Source organism: Branchiostoma floridae, chromosome 4 (genome assembly GCF_000003815.2).
Source record: "Branchiostoma floridae strain S238N-H82 chromosome 4, Bfl_VNyyK, whole genome shotgun sequence".
NCBI classification, from domain to species: Eukaryota; Metazoa; Chordata; class Leptocardii; order Amphioxiformes; family Branchiostomatidae; genus Branchiostoma; species Branchiostoma floridae.
The window spans coordinates 25,601,659-25,629,196 of NC_049982.1; the positions used below are offsets into that span (position 1 = coordinate 25,601,659).

At 41.7% G+C, this 27,538-nt stretch overlaps 1 protein-coding gene across 1 annotated transcript; it reads left to right on the forward strand.

Annotated features, from left to right (window-relative positions):
- Positions 1–1,774: 1,774 nt before the first annotated feature.
- On the forward strand, positions 1,775–27,522 carry LOC118413683. Its single transcript, XM_035817211.1, has 30 exons — positions 1,775–1,854; positions 5,634–5,786; positions 7,401–7,559; positions 8,039–8,182; positions 8,942–9,207; positions 10,297–10,387; positions 10,725–10,841; positions 12,026–12,142; positions 12,965–13,073; positions 13,370–13,601; positions 14,161–14,392; positions 14,799–14,985; positions 15,473–15,662; positions 16,067–16,235; positions 16,857–16,996; positions 17,947–18,060; positions 18,381–18,515; positions 18,763–18,877; positions 18,997–19,058; positions 19,613–19,858; positions 20,300–20,515; positions 21,067–21,379; positions 21,997–22,127; positions 23,114–23,332; positions 23,864–23,971; positions 24,453–24,631; positions 25,422–25,487; positions 26,190–26,297; positions 26,923–27,136; positions 27,508–27,522. Exons 1-30 carry the CDS (start codon positions 1,851–1,853, stop codon positions 27,520–27,522), a joined length of 4,551 nt encoding a protein of 1,516 aa, XP_035673104.1. The 5' UTR covers positions 1,775–1,850.
- The last annotated feature ends 16 nt before the right edge of the window (positions 27,523–27,538 follow it).

A 27,538-nucleotide genomic window follows, 5' to 3' on the forward strand; every position in this document is an offset into this window, starting at 1 on the left:
GTCTAATTCGACTAAAAAAGCGCGTGTGTAAATCGGCCCAAATACCATTGAATACGGCCCGCGTAACGTACGGTTCAGAACAACCATATCGAATTTACCGTAACGATGCAGTGGAAGTATCTACCGGGAGTTCGATGTCCGTAAATACTCTAGATTTTCTTAGAAATGTGAATCGCAAAACTTATCAGATACATATTTCCATGGCCGCCGCTATTTTTTTTTCATATGTAGGGAAATAGCATGCAATATATTCACAGGGAGCCCAATAGTCGACTTGGATTTGTTTGTTTGTTTGTTTGTTTGCCCGGTACGCGTTAAACCGCCTTATGGCGTAACACCCCAGGTCTGTACTGAATCGCCCGGGTATACAGCTTGTACCGTTGAACAGTACAGACCTGGTTATTACGGCATGCTATGCAAATAAAGTGAGACGGCACATCAACGGATTCGAACCCAGAACCCCTGGGTTATGAATCGAACATCCTTTCGGTTGCGCGGCCACACGACCACGCTTCATAAGCAAGTCATGCTAACTTTTGAAATTTCAACTTAAAATTTTCTACCGTACCGGTGCCCTTTTTCTATGATAACACCGTCACGTACATTTGGGTGTGGTATCATTTCTTTAATGGTCACTAATGCAATTTGCTACTGAAAACGTTTGTTCTGCGACTTACTATGATAACAACATCGACATCACTTGTATACAATAGGGGGATATTTGTAATCTCAGTCAGGAGCGCTAATATGATTAGCTGCCTGTACCCATTGTTATGGGATAATATACCATAATAACGTTGTCACGTATACAATAGAGGCCGATGTGCAATCATTTTGATGGTTGCGAACGTTGAATGTCACATGTTACATTGAACGTTACGTATAATGCCACAGTTCAGATAGTATAAACACAACTTTGACATAAAGAGTATTTTCTGTTCTTTTCGTCTCGGCAGATGGTCAATGTCCAGCTTTAGCCAGTATACAACAAACATTGTAAACATGACGTTCATTTGAGATGCAGCTGGAATTGATAACACCAAGGACCTCCTTGATAACACTAACGTTATGTGACGTACCAAACTTGTCGTAAACCATATCTGGTTAGTATGCTCACAAACGGGACAGTGCGTCACTGAGTCGCCAACATGACGGACAAAAATACACAAATTGTACTATTTGAGCGGTGACAGCTTCGGGAATAAAAACAAAATTTAGTGAATTGTGAAAAGAGGAGAAAGCTAAAGGAAAAGAAGACAACTTGAATAGAGGACACAACGTTAGATATATTCATTTTTTTCCAAACAAAAACAATAAAAAAAGCCTGCATAAGACCAATGACGGTAATAATATGGCGCACTTTATATGACTACAGTCAAAGTAATGGTTTCGTGTCGACAACAAAAAGGGATCAATGTTGGAAACCAATTTTATGTGTTGCCTTTTCTTATGGGATTAAAATAACGTTACACCGTAATAACATCGCATGCACGCAACAGGGCAGGGAGTCACCCGAGCGCAGCCACAAAAATCCTTCAAAATCTTCCTTTTGCTTGAAAACGTTGGCCCAATATGTTGACATTTTGAGTTAGAAGGAACAGGTAGGTCTGAAGCGTTCCCATTTCGGGAAATGTGCACAATTCATCATTTTAGTTGACGTGCGGAAGGATTTGAGGTTTTGGGTGTTTCGGCGTGAATCAGGAGAATTATTTGGGGTCAAAGGTGAGGTTTCTTCCATAGAGCGGGCTTTCCTCGGAGTTTGAGTGTGTTGGTTGACCCTGTTTTGTTTGAATGTTTATAAAGAAGACCATGGAGACTTCCTGTTGGAGAAGAATGTTTAAGATTGAAATATGGGTTAGTACTTTTTTAAGCCTTCATTCAGTGTATTTTAACATGCCTGGCTTTCCTATAAATGGACTGCGATCCCTAAAACGCATAATCCCGGCCCCCCACCCCATGTTGTACTAGTATATAATTTTGAGGCCTTTTGAACCATATTACAGTAATATCGCAGCTGTATCAGATTTGCTGAAAACATGTTGCAATGTCATATACAGGAATATTCTGTTGTGTGGTCACCCAATTATTGAATCTCCCTAAAATTTAAAAAAAGTAATTTATATTTTGTGATTTTTAGGGTTTACGGAAAAGCCTGGGCCCAGGAGCTGGGCTGGCTAGCCTGAAAGACTACCTTTTCTGGGCCCCAAGGCTATGCATGGGGTTTGTCCTGTAGCTGAACTTTTTTTCTTAGTAAAAACTGGGTCAGTGACAATTCCAGCTGTGGGTGGGATGGAGGAAAGTTTATCATATTGCTGGACTTGCAATGAACAACTCATCCAAGACTGGAAGAAAACAGTCATAAACTAAATTCCAATTATACAACAGAAAATACTGGAAATGTTAACTTAAGATTGAAGGGAAGGGATAACTGTTACTAGGTGAAATAAAGAATACTAGGATGGGTCAGGAAATGATAGGGCGCAACATCAAATTCAAAACAGATGCCTCATGCTTTGAATGAGTGTGCCTACAGAAAGGATGGTTGGGCCTCTTATGAAGTTTCCTTGTGGGAAAACTGGGTCAGTGGTAACCCAAGACAACAGTTGGGACCCTAGGATGGGGGCTGTTTGCCAAAACATCAAATTTGAAACAGATGTCTCAAACATCAAGTGTCAGTGAGCATGGATGTAGGAATGGATGTATGTTATGTGTAACGATTGAGTCTAGTGGTAGGAACTTGTATGTGAGGGGGGGGGGGGGATTGTATAGTGTTGTGTTATTCCTTTCTCTCATGCAGGACCATTACTGATAGACACTATATTGTAGGAATGACTGGCAGTATAGTCAAAGGAAAAGTAAATGTACTAAGCCTGGGAGTTCCTGTTGTGGATGTTGATTGTTCGTTACTATAAACCAACCCCAATCCCCCATAGATATGACCAAACTTTTGCCTTCTGTCCAATGCACCCTGCATGTACTGGAATTGTCGGTTACCCAGTTTTAGGTTTTAAAAAAATCCACTATCAGCCAAAACCCCAACCATAGCCTTGGGGCCCAAAAAGGGTGGCCTGGCTAGCCTGCAGGCTAGCCTGCTGGGCCCAGGCTTTTCCGTAAACCCGTGATTTTTATACTGAGCGTTTAAGTATGAGCATGGGCATTGTGTATTCGGAGCTGTCAGGAATAGCTCAAATAGCATAAATGACTACAATAAAGAGAATTTAAAAGAAATGATGGACTTAGCGACGATTTAGTCCCACACCATTGCATGCCTAATTTATATCAATTAGGAACTGTGGCCAACTCCATGTGGTTCACTCCCCTCCCCCCAGTAACACTGATATAAGCCTTCTCACATTAGTTAGGACGCATGTGCGGCGATAGGTACTGGAACCGGTCTGAGAGGTAGGATGTGAACCATTTTGTAGCATTACTGTCAAAACCCAGCTTCTTGAGTTTGCCCAGTAGAATATTGTGGTTAACAGTATCAAAAGCTTTCCTTAAATCCAGGAAAAGCGCAACCGTGACCTTGCTACTGTTAAACGCGGACTTGACATCCTCAACAATCTTCTGGACTGCAGTCGCTGTACTATGATGCTTCCTAAACCCGCTTTGATGTGCTGTGAGAAGATCGTTCCTATCCAAGAAGCGCGATACTTGGTAGGACACAAGCTTTTCCATCACCTTGGACGTGACACTTAGCACAGACACTGGCCGATAGTTGGCAACGTTAGCCCATGTTCCGGACTTATGTATTGGTGAGATCTGCGCCTCCTTCCACTCAGTTGGGACTTCTCCAGTGGAGAGTGACAGATTAAAAATGTGCGTAAGTGGCTTTACTATCACAGGGGCGGAGTCTTTGAGAAGTCTGGAGGGGATTTTGTCCATCCCTGTCGCTTTCTTTGTTTTTAGCCTCTGGAGTTCATTTAGTACAGTGACTTCATCGACGGATTCAAAGCTGAATGTCTTCGTCGGCTCAGGTATGTTGCGAAGAGGGTCCTCCTGAGAAGCTGGCATCCCATCAACAAGTCTTGTTGCACAGGACGTAAAATATTCATTGAAGTCCTGTGCTATTTCGCAGGGAGTAGATGTTGTGGTGTTGTCAGCACGCTCCAAGTGACTGACTACGCTATTAGGTTTGGATTTCCCCGTGAAATTGTTGATGATTTTCCACATAAGGGATTGGTTACCCTTAGCATCAGTCACAGCTTCGGCAAAATGACTTTTCTTTTCCTTCCTGATCACAGAAGTTGCCTGGTTCCTGAGAGATCGGTAGATTTCCCAGTCTTTAACATCCCTGGTTTTAATGGCTTTCCGTCTGGCCGCGTCTCGACGACCCATAATGTTTTTCACTCTGTCTGTCAACCATGGAGCAGTGTGATTGTTTCCCCGCACAGTTTTGTTGCGAAGAGGAGCATGCTCATCGGCGACAGTCAGAAAAATGTCTTTAAAGGCGTTCCAGGCCTCGGTGACATCAAAGCAGTCGAGCACTGTGTCCCATCTAGCTGCCTTCAGACTGTCGATGAAGGGTTGCTGGTTATACTGCTTGTATGACCTGTACTCACACCGCCGAGCAGCACCGAACACTCTCCCAGCTTTAGCACATGTCAAAATCAGGTTGTGATCAGACGGCCCCCAGGCCACACTTGCACTAGACTTGTGCTTGTCCGGGTTCGATACAAATATGTTGTCGATGCATGACTCGGAAGTCTCTGTGATGCGGGTAGGCTGGCGTATGACAGGCTCCAGCTGGTATAGACCCATTAAGAATTCCACCGACGACATTGAATGAGTAGAGTTCAGCAAGTCAGAATTAAAGTCCCCCATGATAGCAATATCCGCATTCTCTTTTTCTGCAGCCTGACTGAGGTTGTGAACAAGTGACTCAGCAGAGTTTCTCCAGTCAGGTCCAGAGTTCGGTGGTCGGTACACGCAAGCCAGCAGAGTCTTTCTCACCTTCTCCGGTTTAATCTCGACACAGCAAACCTCCAAGTCTTCTTGTTCGAGCTCACAGCGTCGTTGGGAAGGAATTGTCTGCTTCACTTACACACCTATGCCCCCACCTTGTCTGTTCCTGTCGTTCCCGTACAAAGTGTAGCCACTAATTCCCACAGAGGAATCTGGGATGGTATCATTTAAGCGAGTTTCATTAAGTCCTAGCACATGTATACGTGAGTTCTTAAGAAGTAGCTGCTGAACTTTGTCCAGATGTCTTGAGAGGGAGACCACGTTGTAGAAGGCGTAAACAATGCCCTTCCTCCAGTCCGGCAATCCCTCTGTAACGGGTCCCGGGTTGGGTGAAACGTCGCCAGCCAACAGTAGCGTTACGCAGGCTAGTAAGTTCAGAGTTTTTACAGTCCTTACCCTCCATGTAGGTGACCTGGCAAGGGATCTTAGACCTAACAGCCCAGGATTGACTTTTACAGAACTGACATCTTGAGTAATCCATGTTCCTGTAGTTACATGTACATTACTAGTGGCTTATGTTGGCCTTCGGAAGTCTCGTGAGGTTTCATGCCCAGTGTGTTACTGTGTAATGTTAACTGGCCACGAACTCTTACGAGAGTGCGTCTCGTGAGATTTTGTAAGGCTGTTGTTTTGAAACTTTGCTAATTACGCTTTGTTTCTATTGGCAGCGGTCCAGCTCACCGTTGCCGTCTCGGGCGCAGACGAGCTGTGTCCTGTCCCCAGGGGAAACTGTTCATGTGAAACTGTGGAAACGCAAGGCCAATACTGTCCACTCTGCACCTGCAAGCCGGATGTTACGGACGTAATGTGTTTATTGAATGGTAGGCCAGACCAAATTTATAACAATATCCAGTATATCGGTGTGAGTTATCTAACGTTTTATGCCCCATAATTATGGCCTTTTTGTCCCCATGCAGTAACGTAGCTAAAACCTTCTTGATATTACTCTCCAAGCAGAGGTCGAATCGCGCAGATATAGTAGTAGTCGAAAAAATTACACTCGCGCTCTTCCTACCTCTGCCACAGAACGCATAAGGGCAGAGATATCCTTTCAAAATCCGTGTTAGAACTCCGCCCTCTGAAGAATAAAAAGATCGTTAGCCAAATAGTTTTACTACCCCGGATTAACGCGCACCCGGCACATGTTCAGCGGGCCGCGCCAGCACCCGCTGCGATCTCTATTCACTGACAACAATGGCCGACGTCATTCCTTCCCGGTACATTGAAAGTATCATAACGTAACTTCCTACACCCTGAAAATATTTTGCATCAATTACAAATATAAATGACATGTTAATATATGAATTAGTAAATTGTCAATTCAATAGATGAACACGCCAATCTATATCTGAGCATGTGGTAAACTGGGAAAAACGCGAGTGAATTACTTTTACGGCTGCATGCGGTTGTCGCAAAACGGTCAGCAGTGCGTGAAGCCCGAGTTTTAGAACGTCAACTATGACTGGACAAATCTCGTTTTTAACTTCTGTTTGACATCTGACCGTACCTACAAGCGATTGTCCAACGTTTCTAGAACATAGGGACACAAATTATAGCTTGTTTTGACGTATCATGACTCGGCCACAACCGATTTTATGGGGTGTTGTTTGCTCCGACTGGCAGACAGGAAACACCCGCGGCGCGCGGGCAGAAACTCCTGACTCCCGTCAAAAACTTAGCACCTAGTTACAAAACGCCCTGAATGTGTCAAGGTGATTAGATTTAATAGCCTTGTACTGTTCCGTTCTGTGGCAGAGGTAGGAAGAGCGCGAGTGTATTTTTTTCGACTACTACTATATCTGCGCGATTCGACCTCTGCTTGGAGAGTACTTGATATAATGTACTTTTAATACTGACGCTATCAGCCACCTTCCACCCCGTCAGACTTGGAACCAATGATATGCATTTCATGGCTCAATGTTTTAAACATGCACACTCAGTCTGGTTATTTCTGTTAGAAACTTTGCAAGTATAATTTTAAAGCTAATCCCAAAAATAACAGTATTAAATATCTCTTTAGAACCATGTAACAGTGCATTATAGATGCAACAAAAATTGTATTATAACCATTGCAGTTTTTAGTGATATTCCATGGACTGCCTGTTTTTAAAAAACAAACATTTTGTGAAGTATTTTTATCTAGTTTTGTTTAGTTACAAACAAAAGGACTAGTCTAGTACAGTCAAACCTGTATTAGCGGCCACCTTTGCATAGCAGCCACCTGGCCATAGTGGCCACTTTTTGTCAGTCCCTTGGATTCTACTTGATTTTAGGAGGTGCAATAAAAAAATCTTTGGCGCACCAGTGCACCAGTAATCAAAAAAATGAATCTCGGGCCCTGTCACGCAACACTTCCAAGTGACGTGTCCTGAAAAAAAACAGGTCCAAACTTTTTTTAGCTATAACTTTTTAAAATCAATGTCTGACTGAATTAGTTGATGGCGGCTGGTCGGCATGGAACACCTGGAGCGACTCCAGCTGCAACTGTGGTGTGGGGTACCGGACCAGATCTCGCACCTGCGACAACCCCCTGCCCATTAACAACGGGACGCTGTGTGAGGGGCCTCTATGGGACATACAACCATGCTGCAGGGGTAGGTATTCAGTATCATATAATATTGTCGTGGTGATATCCAACCACAGGACAGACAGCTGTATTGTCCTCTCCAAAAAAAACGACAGCAACTGTTTACAATTTAGCATATGCAATTATGGCATTCATTTTTTTTCTACCTGAACTTCCATCTTGCCTGGGTACCATCCGATTTCTACCGGGGCTCCTTCCAGCGAGTGCAAAGACCCCTAGTAGAAATCGGATAGTACCCGAGATATTCCATACTCGCCTCTCCCAACAAAGCTTGAGGGATTAGCGGGTATACTGAAGCCTCCATAGAAAATAGGATGGCGCCCAGGCCCACCCCACCGCCAGGCAAGACTGGTATGGATTTGCAACCAAAAACTAAATGTGATCCATGGCACCCACCCACCCAATGCACCATAAACCCTTCCCAGAAAGAGAGGGTCAGATAAAACACTGACTGAAATGACATGATGGTTTCTTCCTTGATTCCAGGCACCTTTGACTGTGACTTTGAGACTGACATGTGTGGCTGGACTCAGAATTCTCAACTTCAAGATAACTTTGACTGGACACGACATCGGGGATCCACAGGTTCTGTCGACACAGGACCATCTTTTGACCACACAATGGGGACGAGTAAGTCCTGAAGTTATAGCAATTGATACCTTGTCTTGGTACAAAAATGAATTATAAGACACCAGCTTGAATTACAAGGTGCTTTGTCCTAGTTATGCAGCCCTTTGAAGGAAATTGCATGCTACCGGTGGCTAAAATCTCTTATTGGAAAATTCCATTGGACATTGTGCATGTCTTACTGTTATATAGTTACTGTATATCATAATAACCATGTATGTCGTGTTATCATTACAAAAATATTAGTAGTTACTCCATGTGTATACGGTTTACTGACTATAGATCCATAATGCACCATGTGTGGCAAAGCCTGTCGTTAGATGACTTCATTTACATAGAAATCCGGATATGCCTAGCTAGCCTAGTAGAAAAGAGGAGGGGGTACCATTGTGGGACTGTGTTTGATAATTAAGTAAGGCAAATATTCTTGTCTTGTAACCCATTGATTTATCGATTCAATGAAGCTATAGTTACACATGCAGAAACCAGCCATGTGTGATACAGCAACCTGTAGAATGTTGGTGGGACGGTCAAACGTCACATGCGACTAGTATGTGACATTCAATCTTTCCACCAACACATTACAATACAAGTAGTTTTATCTAATGTGTGATGTAAATTAAGCAATGACGGGTACATAATTTCCGAATGCATTTTGACAAAGGGAATGATGCCATTGATACTCTAACAGTAACAGGTTCGGTCAGAAGTGAGAAGAGAAAGATTCGAAAATTTGACTAAATGAAAATTTTTGCCCTCCAGACATAAATGGCCACTATGTGTACATTGAGACATCCTCAGCAGGCGCTGGTGACAAGGCACTACTGTCCAGTCCTACAGTCACCACCGACTGTACAAAGTACCTGCGCTTCTGGTACCACATGTATGGCAGCGCCATCGAGACGTTGAACGTGTATGTAAGGACAGGGTCTTCTCTTCCAACAGTCCCTATCTTCACTAGGACAGGCGAGCGGGGCAACCAGTGGCTCCGTGCTGAAGTAGAAATCAGCATCACCGGCAGTTACCATGTAGGTTCAACGTGAAAAAGAAAACTTGTTCATTTTTCTATCTATGTGTCATGTATCGATTTGTAGAAAAAAAATGGGCACAATGGGCAACCAATGGGTTAAACTATCATTCATCTTTGATATCATGGAAAGATCACTGGAAGGCTTTGGAGATACTAAATGAAAAATCATCTGGAGATCATGGATCATTGAACTCACACTAAAAGATCGTTGAGGGATATGTCAAATGTGCATTCAACGGTTTCTTATCCCGGTCTCACCTCTGTGGCCAAGACACATACTAGTAGATAATTCTCAGCCAAAATGTATTTCCATTTGAATAATGATAATAAAAAGGAACGGCTAAAGTTGTCAACAATGACAGATTTCAGAATCTGCTAAGGAGGCTAACTCAAGTGCATGCATGCAGTATAGAATAAAGTTCATAGGACTTGCTGCATTTTTTAAATTCATTATACATGTATGAATAAACAATGTATCCAGAGCTCTACACAAGAATTTGTTGCTCCATGTCTACTAAATGTTAGAGCCATTTGAGGTCGTTTGAGGTCATTGACTGGAGGCCAGGTGACAGGAGACCTGGCGCATCCCCGTCTCATATTAGCTAGAAGAAAGAGTATGCCACCCTGTAAGGGGCGGTATATCCCCAATGGTGCTTTAATACACCGTATAACTATGACTGACTGGTTTAGGCAGACCGAGGTCTTCTACAATCTTGATGCAAAGAATATTAGAAACGCAAAATTCAAGTGCACCTTTTTTTGTTGGTAGAAATGCATGCCTTCAGACCCAAGTATTATCATCTGTACTAAATGAAACTATTTAAAGGGATTACTCACAACTGGAAAGATTATAATGACACTTGGGAGGTAATAAGATGAGCAAAATTGCAGATATCCGATACAAAAGAAAGAAAAAAGAGTTGCCAGCAAAATGGAAAGACAATTTATGTGGAAGCTTCTTATTGATTTGTAGATTGCATGCTGTTGGAATTGTACCTGAAAGTTGGCAAATGGATGTCATACTGTACTGTCCTGGCAGAGTTGTCCTGAGAATTCAATCACTTAAAGTCTTATATGCCTGCCTCAGGTGGTCATAGAGGGAATCAGAGGGTCAGGCATCACTGGGGACATTGCGCTGGATGACATCACACTCCAGGCAACTGGTACTTGCACAACAGGTACCTATCTTCTTACGTCAGAGAGGATCTGAATTACGATCTCAGAACTTTGGAATCCGTTTTGTGTCTTTTTTCCTTGGCATACACCTTGATAGTTTGTTTGCAATAGCTTTTGATGCGAGGAAGATGAGGTGATGTACAAAAATGTAGGTTTGTAAACTGAGTCACCCCCAGAAGAAACATAAATCTTCGGGGGGGGGGGGGCTCATCAGAAGAGACATAAATCCAGGTGGAAACATGTCTGGACAAAGAAAGCGGTCCAGGACCTTAAACTTTAACACAATGCATGAACGAAGTCTGAACTTCTGATGTGTTTATGCTTGTGATTTTGCCTCAGGTTGTTGCCGCAATAACCCGTGTCAAAACTACGGGACTTGTGTCGAAGATGCAGCAACTGCAACAGGATACACATGCCTCTGTTTGGACGGATGGGAGGGGGAAAACTGTACCCAGGGTAGGTCAACTAGAAAGAGCCTGCTGTGTAAAATGGCAACTCAAATTGAATTCTAGCACATAGTTTGCTGTCAAACAAATGTGGGTGACGTTATCCAAATCCTGGATGTGAGACGTTTCGACTCTATCTTGAGATCTTTTTATTCAAGATCCTTTTAAATGATCTCAACATTTTTGTCCAGACCCTTTCAAAGCATCTCAAGACACTTTCAAAGGATGTAAAGATTCTTCTGAAAAATCTCAAGATACAAAATGTTTTATCTCAAGATGTTTCTTGAAATTTTAAAATGTCTCAAGATTTATTATATAATAGAAGTTTATTTTGCAAGTTCGTGCCCGAGGGCTAATTGCAAGTACATGGTATACACATAGTGACAATGGACAGTCGTAAACAATATTCTAATCTAATACTAGTGTTGGCTATTTCTAAACAGGTTGGGTTTGGCTTCTTTTTTGGAAGCAGAGGGAGACGAAAAGCCCCACATTATAATATAATAATGCAATGTCCTGTATGATCATAGCCCTAACTGTGTCAGTTAACATCTGCCCATGCTTTGACTCGCACAATGATCTTTAATTCATTTTTTCGGTCTGAATGTCTTTCTCAATGCTGTTGTTTTATCAATTTGATTTCAAAGCAATAAGTTAATCGTCTGCATGTGTAACAGACGACACACAGCAATTGATTTGCTACCGGAAGACAGCACACAGATCAAAAACATTACATGACGTCAGTTTTTGATATATGTAACAAAGAAAGGTGACTTTTAAAAACTGACTTCTGCTGACTGACAGAAAACTAGCTGATGGTTTGTTTTCTACTTGCTGTGATTGACTTGCATGATGAATTGTTGTAATTGTCTTGTATCAATTCCATGAAAACTAGTGATGTTCCTATACAAGCCAGTAATTGATATATAAATCAAGTAGCAACATGCGTCGATGAAGGTTAGACATCCAGGTAATGAAATACTAGTATGCCAAAAAGCAGTTACTCAACTGGATATGATTTTGGGAAATGGTCAGACGTTTCCAATAGTATCCTATGTGTCACTGAAGAAAGATAGTGGATTCTATCTGAAACGTCTGACCATTTCCAAAATCATATCCAGTTGCTTGTCAATGAGTAATTTACTGCTTTTTTGTAGCAACATGGTTTAATCTTTGTTGTATGTGTACTCACAGATGTAGATGAGTGTCAGAGCAGTCCCTGTGGCCCTGGTACCTGCCATGACCGGCTCAACGGTTACCTCTGTCAGTGTCCATGGGGCTACGAAGGAATCCACTGCGAAGAAGCAGGAGGTTGTTTTCATTGTCTTCCATACGCTTATCATAAGTTGGCCTGATGTATCCATGCTTCTTGAAGCTTTTCCATTTAAGTCAGGCCGTTTTGAAGGTCAATGGTCAGGAGATTTTGGGACATCCTAATTCTGCTATTGCATAGTACATGCTTTAAATTATACCCCCATTCCACTTGACGGCGCTCTCACTGTGCTCTCGCTGCGATGGCAAATTTGCCTCATCACTGTGAGAGCGCCTTGACGCCAGAAAAAGCTGCACTAGTGGAATGTCTCCGGCAATTGTTGCATTACCATCCTCGGCGCTCTCACGGCGATGGTATGACAGGGTTCCATACCATTGCCGAGGTGATGGTGCTCTCACTTTGAAGGCATTCCACCGCGCTCTCGCTGTGCTCCCATGGCGACCTTCATGATTCTATGGCGCTCTCACCACGATGGGCAAATTTACCATTGCAGCGTGATTGCCGTGAGAGCGCCGTCCCGGTGGAATGGGGGACTTAGACAAGATCCATGTCAGACTAAAAACTGTTGATTGCCATGGTGTTGGAGACTATTATGACTCATTGCCATGGTAACGGAGAATCATGACCTGCTATTGGACTGGTGTGTGTGGCAACAACAAGCTACTGAGCTCCTATTGGTACTTCACTGTTCATAAATCAGGCTCAAGGCTTAGAGGTGAACTGTCAAGTGAGCGCCCAGGTGTGGACTGTGGAAGTTTGTGTTACAGTGTCAGACTCCTAACAATACTAAACAATCTCATAACATCCTACGATCAACAGCACTGTTCCGGTTATGATATGATTATCAATATGCCTTACAGATTTGCTAGTGGAGTGTTCGAAAGTTGAAGTTTGCGAGCACACCATACAAGTCGAGATTCCTTCAGGCAGCTGTAGGGTGTATGCCAATATCGTGGAAGGAAATTGGAAGTAAGTATCCCCACCCCCAGAAAAGAAACAAACCTGTTGCTTTGTGTTTTGTACACTCAGGTGAAACTTTCGCGATGTAATCATGATTCTTCACAATGGAATTATTGCCATCTTGTTAATTTGTTGATCTCACTTTTATGTGCATTTTTAAAGATAAGCAAAATTGGTTTTGCACAGTCCCTTAAGAAAACAATGTGAACAAGATGTGAAGAAGAATTGGCCCCTGGACTGAAGTCAAACTTACAGTTATTCATGAAACCCTAATTATTTTCCATGTATCCTTTCTTCTGCCACAGGTATGATGTACCCATTCGGCCCATCTACAGCAAAAATAACGCCTTCCGTGGTGACGTGGATCTGACGAGTTGCCCCGGTGGTACCATCACTGGGTACCAGTGGTACGTTTTTGAGGAAGTACTGATTGGTGGAGCCACTGTGTACAACGTACTCAATTTGAACATCAGGGCTGATGAAGTGGAGTTGGTGCTACCCAGCCAGTCACTGTGGCCTCAGAAGTACATGATTCAGGTATGCGTCAACACTTGATGTTGTGTTATGTAAGGTGTTATACTAAATCTGTCACTGCTTACATCACTAAAAATTACATGTATTTTCAAGGATTATGGTTGGTTGCTGAAAAAGTTGTGCGGAAGTCATCATTGATAAAAGTGCCAGTGTCTATGGCTAGTTACGTTGTACAGACTCTGTATCAATCATTCTAAACTGTTGGTACTTTTACAGTTATGTTTAATTCAATAAATTTTTAAAGCTAATCCACCATGAAGTCTGTGAGATGTATAATTCAGATGTGGCTAGCTTAGTCTCAAAAGTAGTTTTTCTACTCTCCAAGCAGAGGTTCAACTTTGGCTGTTTTTGGCGTACGTTTTTGTCGGAATTAGTGTAGTGTGTTGTTTATGAAGAACAATATGAAAAGCAGACAATGTCATAGAAAACAGTACGAAATAGAAAGCCGGACAAAAATAACATATAAAACGTGTCAAAAAGTGAGCCAGAGCTGAACCTTTGCTTGGAGAGTAGTTTCTTGATGTGTCCTTTCAATCGTAACAAATTTTCCTTTTGCCTTTAGTTTCAGGTCACTGTACAAAACCACACAACTGATCACATGAAGGTATATGCTGTGGCACGAACATGGATCGAAATGTTCGCATCGCCGTTGGTGGTAACGCTTGGACCAGCGCTCGTCACCCGTTACGCTCACGGTGACCTTTGGGTGAGCGCTGAAGGTTCTTGGGATCCTGAAGGTTTAGCCGACCCATCCGAGTGGAGCTACCTTTGGACATGTAATTGGACTCATGGTGGTGAGTGGACATCTTGTGTTTTTGTGTCATACTTCCTTTTCAGATCAGAGCTTTTAGTTAAGATTTTGCCCCACTTAATCATTGCTTTGTTGGCTCACATTTTACCTCAATTTACTAGTACTTAATATTTACAAAATCATAAAGAATGATTTTACTACATCTTGTTGGTACATTTTTTGCAACACTAGGTTCATACATGTCATGTAGACGAATGTGGATTCTTTTATAGATATGAATTGAAATGAAGACATGCAATGGCTGACAAACCTCAATACTCATCACATAAATATTACACATCTTACTTCAATAGACAGAACCAATTTGTCTTACCTTGTAATGAAATTCCAATTTTATAAATTACTAAACTGAGTAAATTATGACATACCGCCTGGAAATGTTTTATCAGGAGCTGTTGAAGACTGTGCTGCACAAGAGACAGAGAGACCAGAAGTACAGCTAGGCAGGGACAACAGTCTGCCAGAGAAGACAACATACAGCATCACAGTCGTAGCCTCCTATCCAGGAAGGGGTGGAGTCACAGCGTCTCAGACAGTGATCCTCCATGACTGCTCAGCTTGTCAATTATCCATCAAGTAAGTAACCTTAGTCCCCAATGATCTTTCTTTTGTCAAGCACTCATAGAATAGCCATTTCCGATTGCATCAATCATGACTTCTAGATGCATTAAATTATCAACATCCTACTTTAATTCACGCATGTGCGTCCTGGTAGAAAAATTTTTTTTGTGTGCAGATCATCACTTAACCGTGCACAGTTATCTCTACCAGACTCTGGCCTGGCCAAATAGTAAAAGGAGTGAACTGACCAGCCAGCGGATAGCTGGATAGACTGCCAAAGACTGACTGAAATCCCATGGCAACGTACTTTTTTTGTATCTGTCCCTATTTGGCAAAATTGTTGTTGACACAACTGCTTGGAGACCAGCACAATATGAACATTTTCTACTCAATTGCAAGTTACATTTTCAAAGTTGCAAACAATAAAAGGTCAGGCCAGTAATTAACCTTGAAAAATTTAATATTTTCCTATTCATTATTATTGATGCTTACACTGTTACAGGTGTGTCAGGAACTGTGACCAGACTGGGCTGGACCAGACGGCCCCTCTCCTACTCAAGGCTGTCCCTGGAACAAACACTACCGCCATGTACCAGTGGTCAGTTGTGGGGTCCCCAGGTGCCTTTACAGGCCTGCCAACCACAGTAGATGTGACAAGGGAAACACTTAATGTGGAAGCGAACGTGTTTGAAGTAGGTAACCTTTATGATTTGGTTTTGTGATATATGTGTAAAAAGTTATGAACAGTTAAGCCAAAGTCCTTCCCATGGCATGCAGTGTATAGGGCAGCGCCATCTCCATTTTAGCCCTTGGGCCACACAGTTGTGGGCTAGTCTATCGATAGCACTTAGTACTTGTTTTTATCCGCCATACTCTTTCCTTTAAGTGCTGAGCGCTTAACACAGATTCTGAAGCAATTTATACCATTTTTAAATTCTTCGCCTTGACTAGGTCGAGGAATCGAATCCACGATCTACCGCATGAAGATAATGACAGTGACAAGTACCCAACATATAGAAAATCACTACTAGTAGTAAGAATAGGTTTCTAGAAATATATAAAAGCATTGTAGCACGCCTGTTCTTATTCTGGATAGGCTGGAGAAGAGTACAGCGTTACCTTAGTCAACCACATTCAACAGTGCAGCGATGAGAGCGCTGTATCAACATGGGTGTTCCGAGTGAGACCAGGTGTCCGCCTCGGTAACGACAGCATCACATGTGATATACACCGTGACGGCTCAGGTGGATGCGTCTGTTGCGAAGGTGAGGAAGGAAAGAGTGATGAGGGGATATTTGATTACTTGCAATAATAGGTCAAAATAAGAAGAATTTCGTTGATTTTAAAAACAAATATCGAAAAACGTATCGTCATAGAATATTACAAGGTCAAAGAAGAAAGAACAAAAGAACAGAAGTGAAAGAACAAAATTGAAGAATCTATTGTTCAGTAAACTAATATTCTGTGTGTTCAATCATTTGTCCAACCTTCCTGACCACTTAGATTTCATAGTGAAGGCAACTTTAATAGTTCTTTTTTTTATTTGCACGCTCACATCAGTTTTTTGATTCCTAGATAATGTCATCCATATAATCAAATCAACAGAGCTTAATGGCCCCAGTGGTCCCTCAGTGCCTATTGGTTCCCATGTTGAACCTCCCATGTGCAACATTCTGTCACAAGTGCGCTTTTTTAACTTTAATTTAAGACATTTCAGGAATGCAATTGGATTTCATTCGCGTCAAATTCTGGTGCATTGGCGCATGTTCGGGCAGGGGAATGTTATTCGGCGCAGTCCCTTTACTACTATACTCCAGAAATGCTATTTGATAGACCTGTCCTTGGTGCTGATTTGTAAATTGTTGGGTACTTATCTTCTCTTGCAGAAGTCTTTGATGAACTTGGCCCAGTGACCTACAAATTTCTCATCATTGCGCCATACGATAAAGACAGAGGCCAAGTACAGTTTCCAGATAACAGCACCTTTTTGGAGACTACATTGCCACTAACACCTTATGAAACAATGGTATGATCACTCTTCAATTTGATACAGTATCGAATGATTATATGAGTATGGGTTTGCCCTCACTTATTCCATGGTTTTGCCTTCTGAAGTTATTTGAAATTTCAGTGTTAAACTTGGCAAAACCAATAATGAAGAAGGATTCTTTAACTGCAACACAAGTTATTGGACTGTGGATGATAATACATAAGACCAAAAGGAATAAACCCAACACTTGTTTGGCCTCACTTTATGCAGATTGAAGACAACAAAGACATAGTGAGCATTGGTCAGGATCAAATGCTGCAGATAGTTTGTAGTGTCCTCTGGTTAGCCATAAGGAGCATTTCATTCCAGAAGGGACTGTTATTTTCCGATAGATATTAATCATAGGAAGTGACAAGTGTATGCTAATCAAAGTAACATTATACGATAAAGTACCTGTTAGCCCAACACACATCAAAAAGCATTCAGTCTTCTACAAAACTCCCCAAGTAACCTCTAATCAAATGAATCAATCTCAGCCTATGGCTGAATACAATGTGCCTGACATTATCTGACTTAAGTTAGGTTACAAAGCTTATTTCAGAAAAACACGTCTTGTTGTGTGCTCTTTGATAACTTTTGAATAATTGACCTTCTTGGTGTGCTTAGCGCCCCTCGTTATGCCGAAGTGTCTTACACGTATAGGGAATACATGGGTAGGGTCTGCAAGGGTTTAGTGAGTGTCATTTTGTTTTACAAACACACCTCGCATAACTCGCCACAAGTGGAATTCCATAAAACGTCGGCTGTTCATGTATTCTTTGATACATTTTCTATTGGAATATAACACTCCCTTCTGCAGTGTAATGCCCCTTTAATGTCTCCTGTATCGAGTAACAGAACAGTCGATATTTGTAGTCAGCTGCCATACCCATTGAAACTACTATGCAAATTTAATGGTGTGAATTTCTTTGTAATTTTTTTCAAAGATTCCAAGGTACTGTCCAGACGTCCTGCCACAAGTTCCCATCATCGTGCAAGTTTGGGTCTCAGCAATCGATGGACGACTACTGGTAGAGAAGAACATAACAGGAAGTTTGTCTGTAGGTATTTTAGGTACAGGGTTCTAGCCAGGATTTCATTTTAGCGTAATGGTAATGGGGAGGTGTCAGTAGAAGTCCATTACGCTAAATTGCACTTAGATAGAACTCTGATATCAATTTGAAAGTAATTGGTGGACAAGGGTCTTATCTACGATGCTACTTTACATTGTTCTAACTTAAGTGACCCTTATCTGTTTCAAAGCTGTTTTAATTTCTAAACATATGTGCATGCTGCTACATGCAGATTATTTTTGGCTTACCGCAGAACAACATATGGATTCATTACACCTGCACCATCTGTTTATTTTCACATTTGACAGGAAGAAGAAGAAGCACCTCCTGCCGAAGTTATCGAGACACTAGCCAGAACTGAGCTGAGAGATATGGGTACCATCCAAAACGTAGCGACACTCATCACTCTGGGTTCTGCCAAAAATCTGGATTTAGGATCTAAGGTATGTCACGTCTTAAAAATGTATTATGTGCTTTGAAGTTAAAAGAATATTCGATTGTTATGTATTGTATTGTATTGTTTTGTTTTATTTGGTTTTTGTCCAGTATTGGATTTTGTTTGATATAATCTTTACTCCTTTGACACTTATTGCTATTTTAGATAATAGTCACCTTTTTCTGCTTGCTGACAGCTATCCATAGTTGAAATGTCTAATATTGCGAATATCATACCATGGTTTAAATTGTTAGGCTACTGCCGCAAAGACGCTTCAGGCAACGGCAGAGGCATTGAGGGCCATAACAGAATCTGGTTCAGATGTGTCAGTGGCAGACATTAACCTTGTCACATCTACCATATTTACAGGTATGTAATAAATTGCTGCTGCAGTTGCATTGATTGTACCATTTTAGCACCATTTTTGTTGTTTGTTCTGGGGTTTAGTGTATCTTTATAATATTATTTTCTTTTATCGTTCTCAATAGGAATGACCCATATGTTGGAAGACTCATCGAATACGTCCTCAAATGTCAAAGATACTGAAGAGGTAAGTCCAAAAGATGCTTGTTTGTATAAAAAAGCATTTTAATTACCTCTGGGTATTCATGGAGGTTATGTTTTCAGTAGCCTTTGTCTCCCCCTCTCTCTCTCTCTCTCTCTCTCTCTCTCTCTCTCTCTCTCTCTCTCTGTGTGTGTGAGTGTGTGTGTGTGTGGCTGTGAACAAGGTAACTTAAGAATGGCTAGATGAACTGGTTTCATTGTTATTTGGTTTATTGGTAGGGTGGATTTTGCCCCTCTAGTGGCTTCCCTTGTACTGCAACAGAACTTTGATGTTTTGATATCTTGTAATTTTGATAAATGGATACGACGGATATTCTGAACAAGCTATGGTCACAATCTTTGGTTGCTAGGTAGCTCTTGTAAACGTGTAAGTCATTTGCATAAAATCTATTTCATCTACTACTAGTAGGTCCTTGAACTCTAGTTACAGATAAATTCGGAAAAAAGACACCATCTTGCATCAAAATTATTTGTGTGCAGAAATGACCTTGGGCACTTCCCGTATGTCTAACACCATAGCATTGCCACTTTCTCATTCAGGTGAAGCAAATTGCTAGCGCTGCGTACAACACAATGGATGCCACAGCGGACGTGTATCTCTCCCTTATGACCGAGGAGGGAGCTACAGCAATTCTTCACATGCCAAACCTTCACTTCAAAGCACAGAAAGGAGGATGCCAAGAAGAGCAAAGGAAGATACTTGTGGTGCAAGATTTGGTGGTGGTAACTCCATCATTCCGTGACCTGTCTTCTGAGTGCGGTGAAGACAATACCGTAGGTCTTGTGGTGAGTGGATATGATCATAACCTTCTGACAGATATTAATCAAAAAGATGGTCTAATATTGAATTACATTGTAGTCTTTGGTAAGTTTCCACTTAATTTAATCGTTTGAGATAGAAAAACAGTATAATTGATTTAGCCCTCTAATATCATGCCTTAGAAGTACTTGTCATCCATTGAACTGTCTTTTAGATAAAAACTTGTTTGGCAAATTAATTTGTAAAATGTTTCGTAGGCAATTAAAAAAAAACCACAACTAATTCTCCGGACATCTGATATGGCGTCAACTATTGCGACCATGCAGGGGTTATGCCAGAAAGTGCAAAGAATTTAAAAAAATACCCATAAACTGCCAGTCGGACCCCTCAATTGTGCCCAAATTTGAAGCATTCAATAGTACTACTTGCATGTGTAAGCCTCAAATTGAATTTAATGTCATTTCCAGTTGACGGAAGCCAACTTCAACACTTTAAAATACGCGGGCAACTCACGGGAGATCCGATCCGAGGTTGTGAGTATGGCGGTCCGTGTTGGGGGAGAGATCAAACCGGTCGACCATCTCCCCGACCCCATTGACATGATCATCCGCCGGGATGAGCAGGACATGGCCAGCACCATGTTCACTCATGTCGGCAGGATTGTATCCGATAGTGACTTTGCTGTAAGTTTGTATGTCAACAGTTACTGCAGCCTAATGAAATAGCTCACGTTTTCACTACATCCCTGCTTGATATTGCAACCTGAGTTTATTCTTTAATGTTGCCATTTTGGATGTGACCAATTTTAATCTGTGAAATCTTTTGTGTGACAATTAAGAGATTGCCTGATTGGTCCTGGTGTGTCAAATATTCTACATGTACCTTAGAATCAAAATAAGGCTGTACACTTAAAATGTCAAACATTTTATTGGAGTCATGGATTACTCAGTAGATGCACTTGGGCAACCCTACTGTGGAATTTCAGCAGAATTTTGCCATTCATCTGATATGTCCTTTTGAATCTGAAGGAATTCCGAGCGAGCTTGAGTGAGTGAATTAGTGTGCCATGTATAATGCTTGTTCTTTATACATATAACGTTACCTTTGCACTGACAGTGAGCATGAGACCACAAGAGCAACAAGGCCATTTTCAAAAGTTATTCCCTTGGAGCAAACTTTTGCTGTGTTATTGTTAATGTAACATGCCAGCATAATTATCTGTCTCTATTGGCAGGTTGCAACGTTCCGTCCACAGAAGTCCGGAACTGCTCTCAGCATCTACCTGGACGTTGAGCAAACCCCAGAACCTCGAGATATTCGCCTGGTTCTGCAAAATGAATTATCAGACTCAATTTCAGAAATTGACTATGACAAAATCAGCTTGACAACCGTTCTGCCTGTGCCACAGCACGAGTTGTTCACACTACCGTGGATGTACAATGGCACAGAGGGCAACCTAACGGCCAGTCCCTACTCCTGGCTGATACTCCCTGAAAAGGGACCAATAAATGTCAACCAGAACGCAACCAACACTACCTACTTTTTACGTAGGTCTACGATTTTTGGTCTAATGTTACATAATCATCATTCTTATTCTTTCAATTAATTACAGCTTGTAGAACATTTTGTTATGGACAAATTTGTCAAGATGATTTTTTCCTCATTGAACGCAACTGAATAATGTAATCATTATTACAGGTTATTAGCAAATGATTCCACAACAGGCCTATTCACAAATCCCATTGCACATTTGGAAATTTGGGGTACTACGGGTAGCTCAGGAAGGAAACAACACCATTACCATGGCAACTCGTTTGCGGTTTTTGCGTACTACGTTTGCATAGTAATGATCGATGTCCCTTCCCCACAAACACACAATGTCCTGCACCTCCCAGCATTCAACTGGATCAGTGAAAAGGTCAATATAATAGAGAAGTTTGTTTGCAAGTTCATGCCCGAGGGCTAATTGCAAGTGCATGGTATAAACATAGGAGATACGCAAGCGTCAATGAACAGTTATAAACAATATTCAACTCTAATACTAATGTTGGCTATTTCTAAACATGTTGGGTTTTATAATAATCATGTTTTTATATACAATCACCATCTGCTGTGCAGTGATCCGTATAAGTAGAAAATTACAGCTACCTCTTTTCCCATTCAGACATACTTCATGATACCAAGAATGACATCTCCAGAGCCAAGGTGACGAGTAAGTTTACAGTCAGCATACTGGAAACTGCTTGCGTGTACTTTGGAGAAGAGTCACAGCAGTGGCTGAGCGATGGATGCAAGGTGGATTCTTGCATTCTTTTCATTAGATTTATTACTGTTGGTGAAATAGTTGTTCTTCAGGGCTGGAAATACCACCTGCATATGCAGGTTAGTGCAGGTAAAATTGGAGCTGTGCATGTATTTCTGGTGTCTACCTGCACCTAGCCTGCACATGCCCGTAGCCAGGATTTTGGTTGGGGGGGTTCTTTTTAGTACTTGTGGGACCATCGAGCGCCGCAGGCGCGAGACTCACGCCGAAGGCGTGAGCTGCCTAGGGGGGTCCGGGGGCATGCTCCCCTGGGAAAAATTGGAATCTTAACCCTCTGAAACGCCATTTCCTGCATTTTGACGGGCAAAATTCGCTGGCTAAGTTTAATGGAATTTCTCTTAAAATACACAAGGTTTGGGGCATAAGTCTTTGAGGCCGACTCCCCGACATATTTTCACCATGTCCGATATTAAAGGCGGGAGGCATTGCAATGGTGGTCCGGGGAAATTTTGAAATCTGGACCCTCTGAAAAGCCATTTCCTGCACTTTCTGGGGGCAAATTTTGCTGATAGACTCACTAGGATTGAATGAAATGTCTATCAGTGAATAATGCAAATCAGTCATGCCTTTGAAAAAAAATCTTGGACATGAAAAAGGGGACCTTTGAGCATGAAAAGTGGACCTTTGAGCGTGAAAAAGCGGACCTTTGAGCATGTTGGGGGGTTCTTCCGAACCCCCAGAACCCCCCCTGGCTACGGGCATGCTGCACTGGCCCATGTACTGGGTTTTATACATAAATGTCCTATGATGTTGGTGTATGGATTGTTATTAGCTGCATTGGTAAAGTATCAAAGGAAAAATAGCAATTTTAGTATGATTTATAATTCTTAAGTTGAGAGTGGTGCAGGTATAATTTGTCTGGTGCAGGTAATTTTCAATGTTAGCTACACCAGTGCAGGTATGCAGAAAAAGGATTTCGAGCCCTGTTCTTGATTGTTTAAGATTTGTTTCCTCATAGGTGGGTCCACTGTCGAATACCACCCACATCCACTGCCAATGTGACCACCTGACCAAGTTTTCGGGATTTGTTCCCCCGAACCCACTGAACTTTGACCAAGTATTCAGCGCCAGTATTGCTGAAAACCAAGTTGGTCTCATCGCCGTTCTGGCTGTACTTGGACTGTTTGTGATGGGCTGCCTGTTGGCGAGGAAGGCAGACAGGGCAGATCTGCAGAAGGTAGGGTTCCCTTTTTTACTTTAACTCCTTGCAACTGTCTGGATGTTGAGGTTAAAGTTAATATCGGGACTGCTTAAATTGAGCTGTGGCGAAATCTGCTTGCATGTATGTTCTGCAAGCTCTGCATGATTAAGCTAATTACAACAACATTATGATTAATATTCATAGTGATTGATATCAATTTAAACTGAGAATTAACATGATAATTAATTTTGACATAGAAAAATCTGGAGATTGTTTGAAATAATCGGGAGATCGTTGAAACAATTTTTTTTAGATAATCTCCAGATTTTAAGAAAAAATCTCCAGAATTTCTAGAAAATCAGATTTTTCCAAAAAAAATCTCCAGATTTTTCGATTTTCAACGATGCATCACAACCCCTGCTGTTATTATGATCTGTGGAGTCTGTCATAGAAGCTGTCCACAAAGTATCAACTTCATGAGTATTGGCTGTAAAGGGTTAGAAATGTTTGTCCAAAGTTCAATATCTGTCCAAAAATTAATCTGTATGCTGTTTATGTTATTTCTAGGTCGGTGTGACCATACCAACCGGTCTTCGGCTGAACTCCAACATTGACAACCAGTACATCATAACAATCTACACAGGGTACAGGGCAGGTGCTGGGACCACTGCACAGGTACATGGCAGCTTCAAATGTATTTAAAAAACGTGAAGTGTCTGTTGCACGCAATCATCACTCTATGTCTCAGCAGAAAGTGGATGACAATGACTGGCTATTAAAGAAACAGTACGTGATTTGTACTGACACAAAGCCGAAAATCACATGGACCCAAATTCTGTCTTTTGTAGCAAAATGCAACATACTTGTTACTTTAATCCAATTCTCTGCAATTAGGAACAATCTGAACTGGGACAATATCAGTACAGATAAAGCTTGAAAATGCTGTATGCTCAGGGAAGTGCTCTAATGTTGATTTTCATGAAGAGTTAAGGTTGTCAAGGTAAAGGAATTTGAATTTATTATTTTCACATTTACTACATCACTGGTGTGGCGATGAGGCTTAATGTAGTAATCTGCCCTTGGAAAGTACAGATTTTGCATGCCATTTATTTCTTGACACTTTTGATTTGTTCAATACACGATTTTATACCTCTAGGTTTCCATTGCCCTGTTCGGGTTTATGGATGAGAGCGAGCCCATCCACCTGTGTGACAACAGGCGGGTGCTGTTTGAGAGCGGCAGCGAGGACTCCTTCCTGGTGTCCACGGAGAGCCGCCTCGGCATGCTCACACACGTCCACGTCTGGCACAACAATGCTGGCTTCAGCCCTGGATGGTAAAAAAAAAGACTTATTCCTCATGCAAATAGCACCATGGCAATGGCTTAGACCACACCGAATCTATTTGTTGCTTCTCGTATTTTTTGGGAAAAAAAAGACAGGTCGAAATTTTTTTTTGGTCTTGTGTGAAGATATACGGCTTAACAACACCCTGAGGAATTTGGTGGCACGTTTTTATGCAATGAATCCCTTCCTTTGATTTGTTATGTGTATGTGGCTCTGAATGGCAATATTTGCAAGTTTGTGAGCAGCAAATCCTGGATGATTTTTGCTCTGAACTTTTTTTTTTTGAAAATGGACAGGCAAATCCGAGAAGCAACAAATGATATTGGTGTGGCCTTAAGTGGTTAGAATACTCAACTTGCATTCGTGGGATCACCATGTCAGAAATAGAAAACGGTTCAGCTCTCTCTGCTTAGCACGAAACACACAAGGGTGTGGCCCAAGGGCAATAGCATTGGAGATGGGCATCACTCTATACACCAAAAACTGTGGAAATGATTTTAGCCCAATCATAAATACAATGCAGTCACCTTGAAAGCCATGATCAATAATTATTCAGTTTAATTGATTTACTGAACGTTTCTTAAACTGAACGTCAAACTTGACTCACTAATAGTTAAGCAAAACTTGGTCGGTTATGGATGAGTCACTAAAAGAGCCACTCTTACGATAAGAATATTTCTATGAGCAATAATATCATGGTTTGGCTATCATATTGCAATGCATCATCTTACAGAAGATCCAAGCATTGACATGGTTTCTTACTAACCAATTATTTTACAGGTTTCTTAGCAGGGTCGTGGTGAAACATGTACGTTCTGGTCACCAGGACTACTTCCTCTGCAACAGGTAAGCACTAAAGATACACTTCCTCCACACATCTTCACCATAATTCATAGAGAATGCCCCGGTAGCTCAGTTATTATTAGGGGTACAACTGTGAGACTGATAATAACTGAGCTACCGGGGCATCCTCTACTAGTCCAAATTTTCTTGGACCACTTCAGACTTGGCCGGACTAGTCCAAATTTTCTTGGACCACTTCAGACTTGGCCGGACTAGTCCAAATTTTCTTGGACCACCTCAGACCATTCCAGACAGGTCCAGACTAGTCCAAATTTTCTCTGACCACCTCGGACCACTTCAGACTTGGCCAGACTAGTCTGAACTAGTCCACTGGAATGGAAAGCATCTTGTTGGGGCTGCACCTGTCTTTATTATTTTTAATTAAGGTACGTAAAATGGGGTCCTGTGTTCAAGGAGGTGCCTCGAGCAGGTTAAAGTGGAAGGACTAGAGACCTCCCTGTAAAGATTATTATTTTTCTACTTAAACAGCAAGGAAACCTGCTATCCTATGTGTACTACTAGGCACCAAAGGGTATTGAACGACCCATTCCTGATTTATGAAGTAATCGCTAGCTTGAATGAAAACTGGCTACAATAACTGTACCATGTAATCAACTGCAATTTAGAAAGATACCCCCTCCTTGTTTAGACCGGGACAGAAGTTAATCATTGTTATAATTGCTTTTCTCTTTCTCCATTCTCTAGGTGGCTAGCTCTAGAAGAGGATGACGGCAGAATCAACCGTATGATTTTTGTTGCGACCCCGGAAGAGATGGCCAGCCTATCAAACCTGATCATGAGCAAGATGTCAAAGTTGGTATTAGTATATGAGACACTTCACCAGGATTTCTTGAAAAATGCTCAATGTAGGTGTCCATGTTGCCTTTGACCCCATGACGTGCTGACCGTGGAAACTAAACCCATGTTATGTGTCTTTGATCTGTTAAAACATTGATCCTGTTGTCTACTAGTAGTAAAAAATCATATAAGCTAGAATATTCAGTTCAGTTCAGATCACCCTCGGGAAGGTGACACCAGTGTCTCCACTCGTTTCTGTCCAGCATGACAGTCTCACATTAAGCACTTAAAGTTAAGATGGCAATGGGAACTGCCAATTGCTGGAGAGTTACTATAAGATATTTTTCCCAGATTATTATTTTATTGAAGCATTATAAATCAACGTTAACAAATACAGACAAGAACACACAGACAGAACTCAAGTTAAGTAAAATAATGTTAGTGCTGCTAGCAAACAGAAAACAGAATTTTGTAAATAAACAAAGGTCTGTCATAAAAGGCAAACAAATTGTATGCTATTGAAACATAAGAGCACAAATCTGCCCAGATCGTATACCATAATATCCCTGGTATAGCATCGGATCTTTCTTGTAGTGTTTTTGTTTATGTGTCAAACGGTCTCTTCTGACTACATGTACAGAGACGCCCATGATGGCCACCTTTACTACTCCATGGTCGGCCGTCCCGCCCGCAGCAGCTTCAGCCGTGTGCAGCGCCTGACGTGCTGCATGTGCACGGTATACTGCACCATGGTCACCAACATCATGTTCTTTGGACAGGGAGACAAGTTTGACCCACCAGAACCCATCAGGTTCATGGGTGTGGAGTTTGAACTCCCAATCAGCTTACCTGAGGTGAAAAGTTTTGTTTTATCAGTCTTTAACAATATTCATTATTTGTTCGTTCCTGTGCTTGTTTGCTTTGTTGTTTTGTTGTTTTGTTGTTTGTTTGGTTGGTTGGTTGGTTGGTTGGTTCAACTGTTTCTTGGCTGCTCAGAAGTAATCATTTGGTAAGTTTGTGTGAATTGCAAAGTAATGACACATTTTCCTCTGTCCCTTGCAGATAATGATTGGTGTTCAAAGCGCTGCAATGACTCTACCCGTGATGTCTGTCATCATTTTCCTGTACAGGAATGCGTCCCCTCGACCACCACAGGCCTCGCCAAAAGCACTTACAGAGCCACACGGTACGCTTACCCCTTCCGTTGTGTTTCTCTTGGTTTCAGGTACATATAGGCTAAGGAAGGTCAATGACAC

Excerpts from the sequence above, each read along its gene's own strand:
- LOC118413683 (XM_035817211.1), top strand. Across the intron at positions 18,061-18,380 it reads ACATAACAGGAAGTTTGTCT|GAAGAAGAAGAAGCACCTCC; the intron begins GTAGGTATTTTA and ends CACATTTGACAG. Across the intron at positions 24,632-25,421 it reads GCTGGCTTCAGCCCTGGATG|GTTTCTTAGCAGGGTCGTGG; the intron begins GTAAAAAAAAAG and ends ATTATTTTACAG.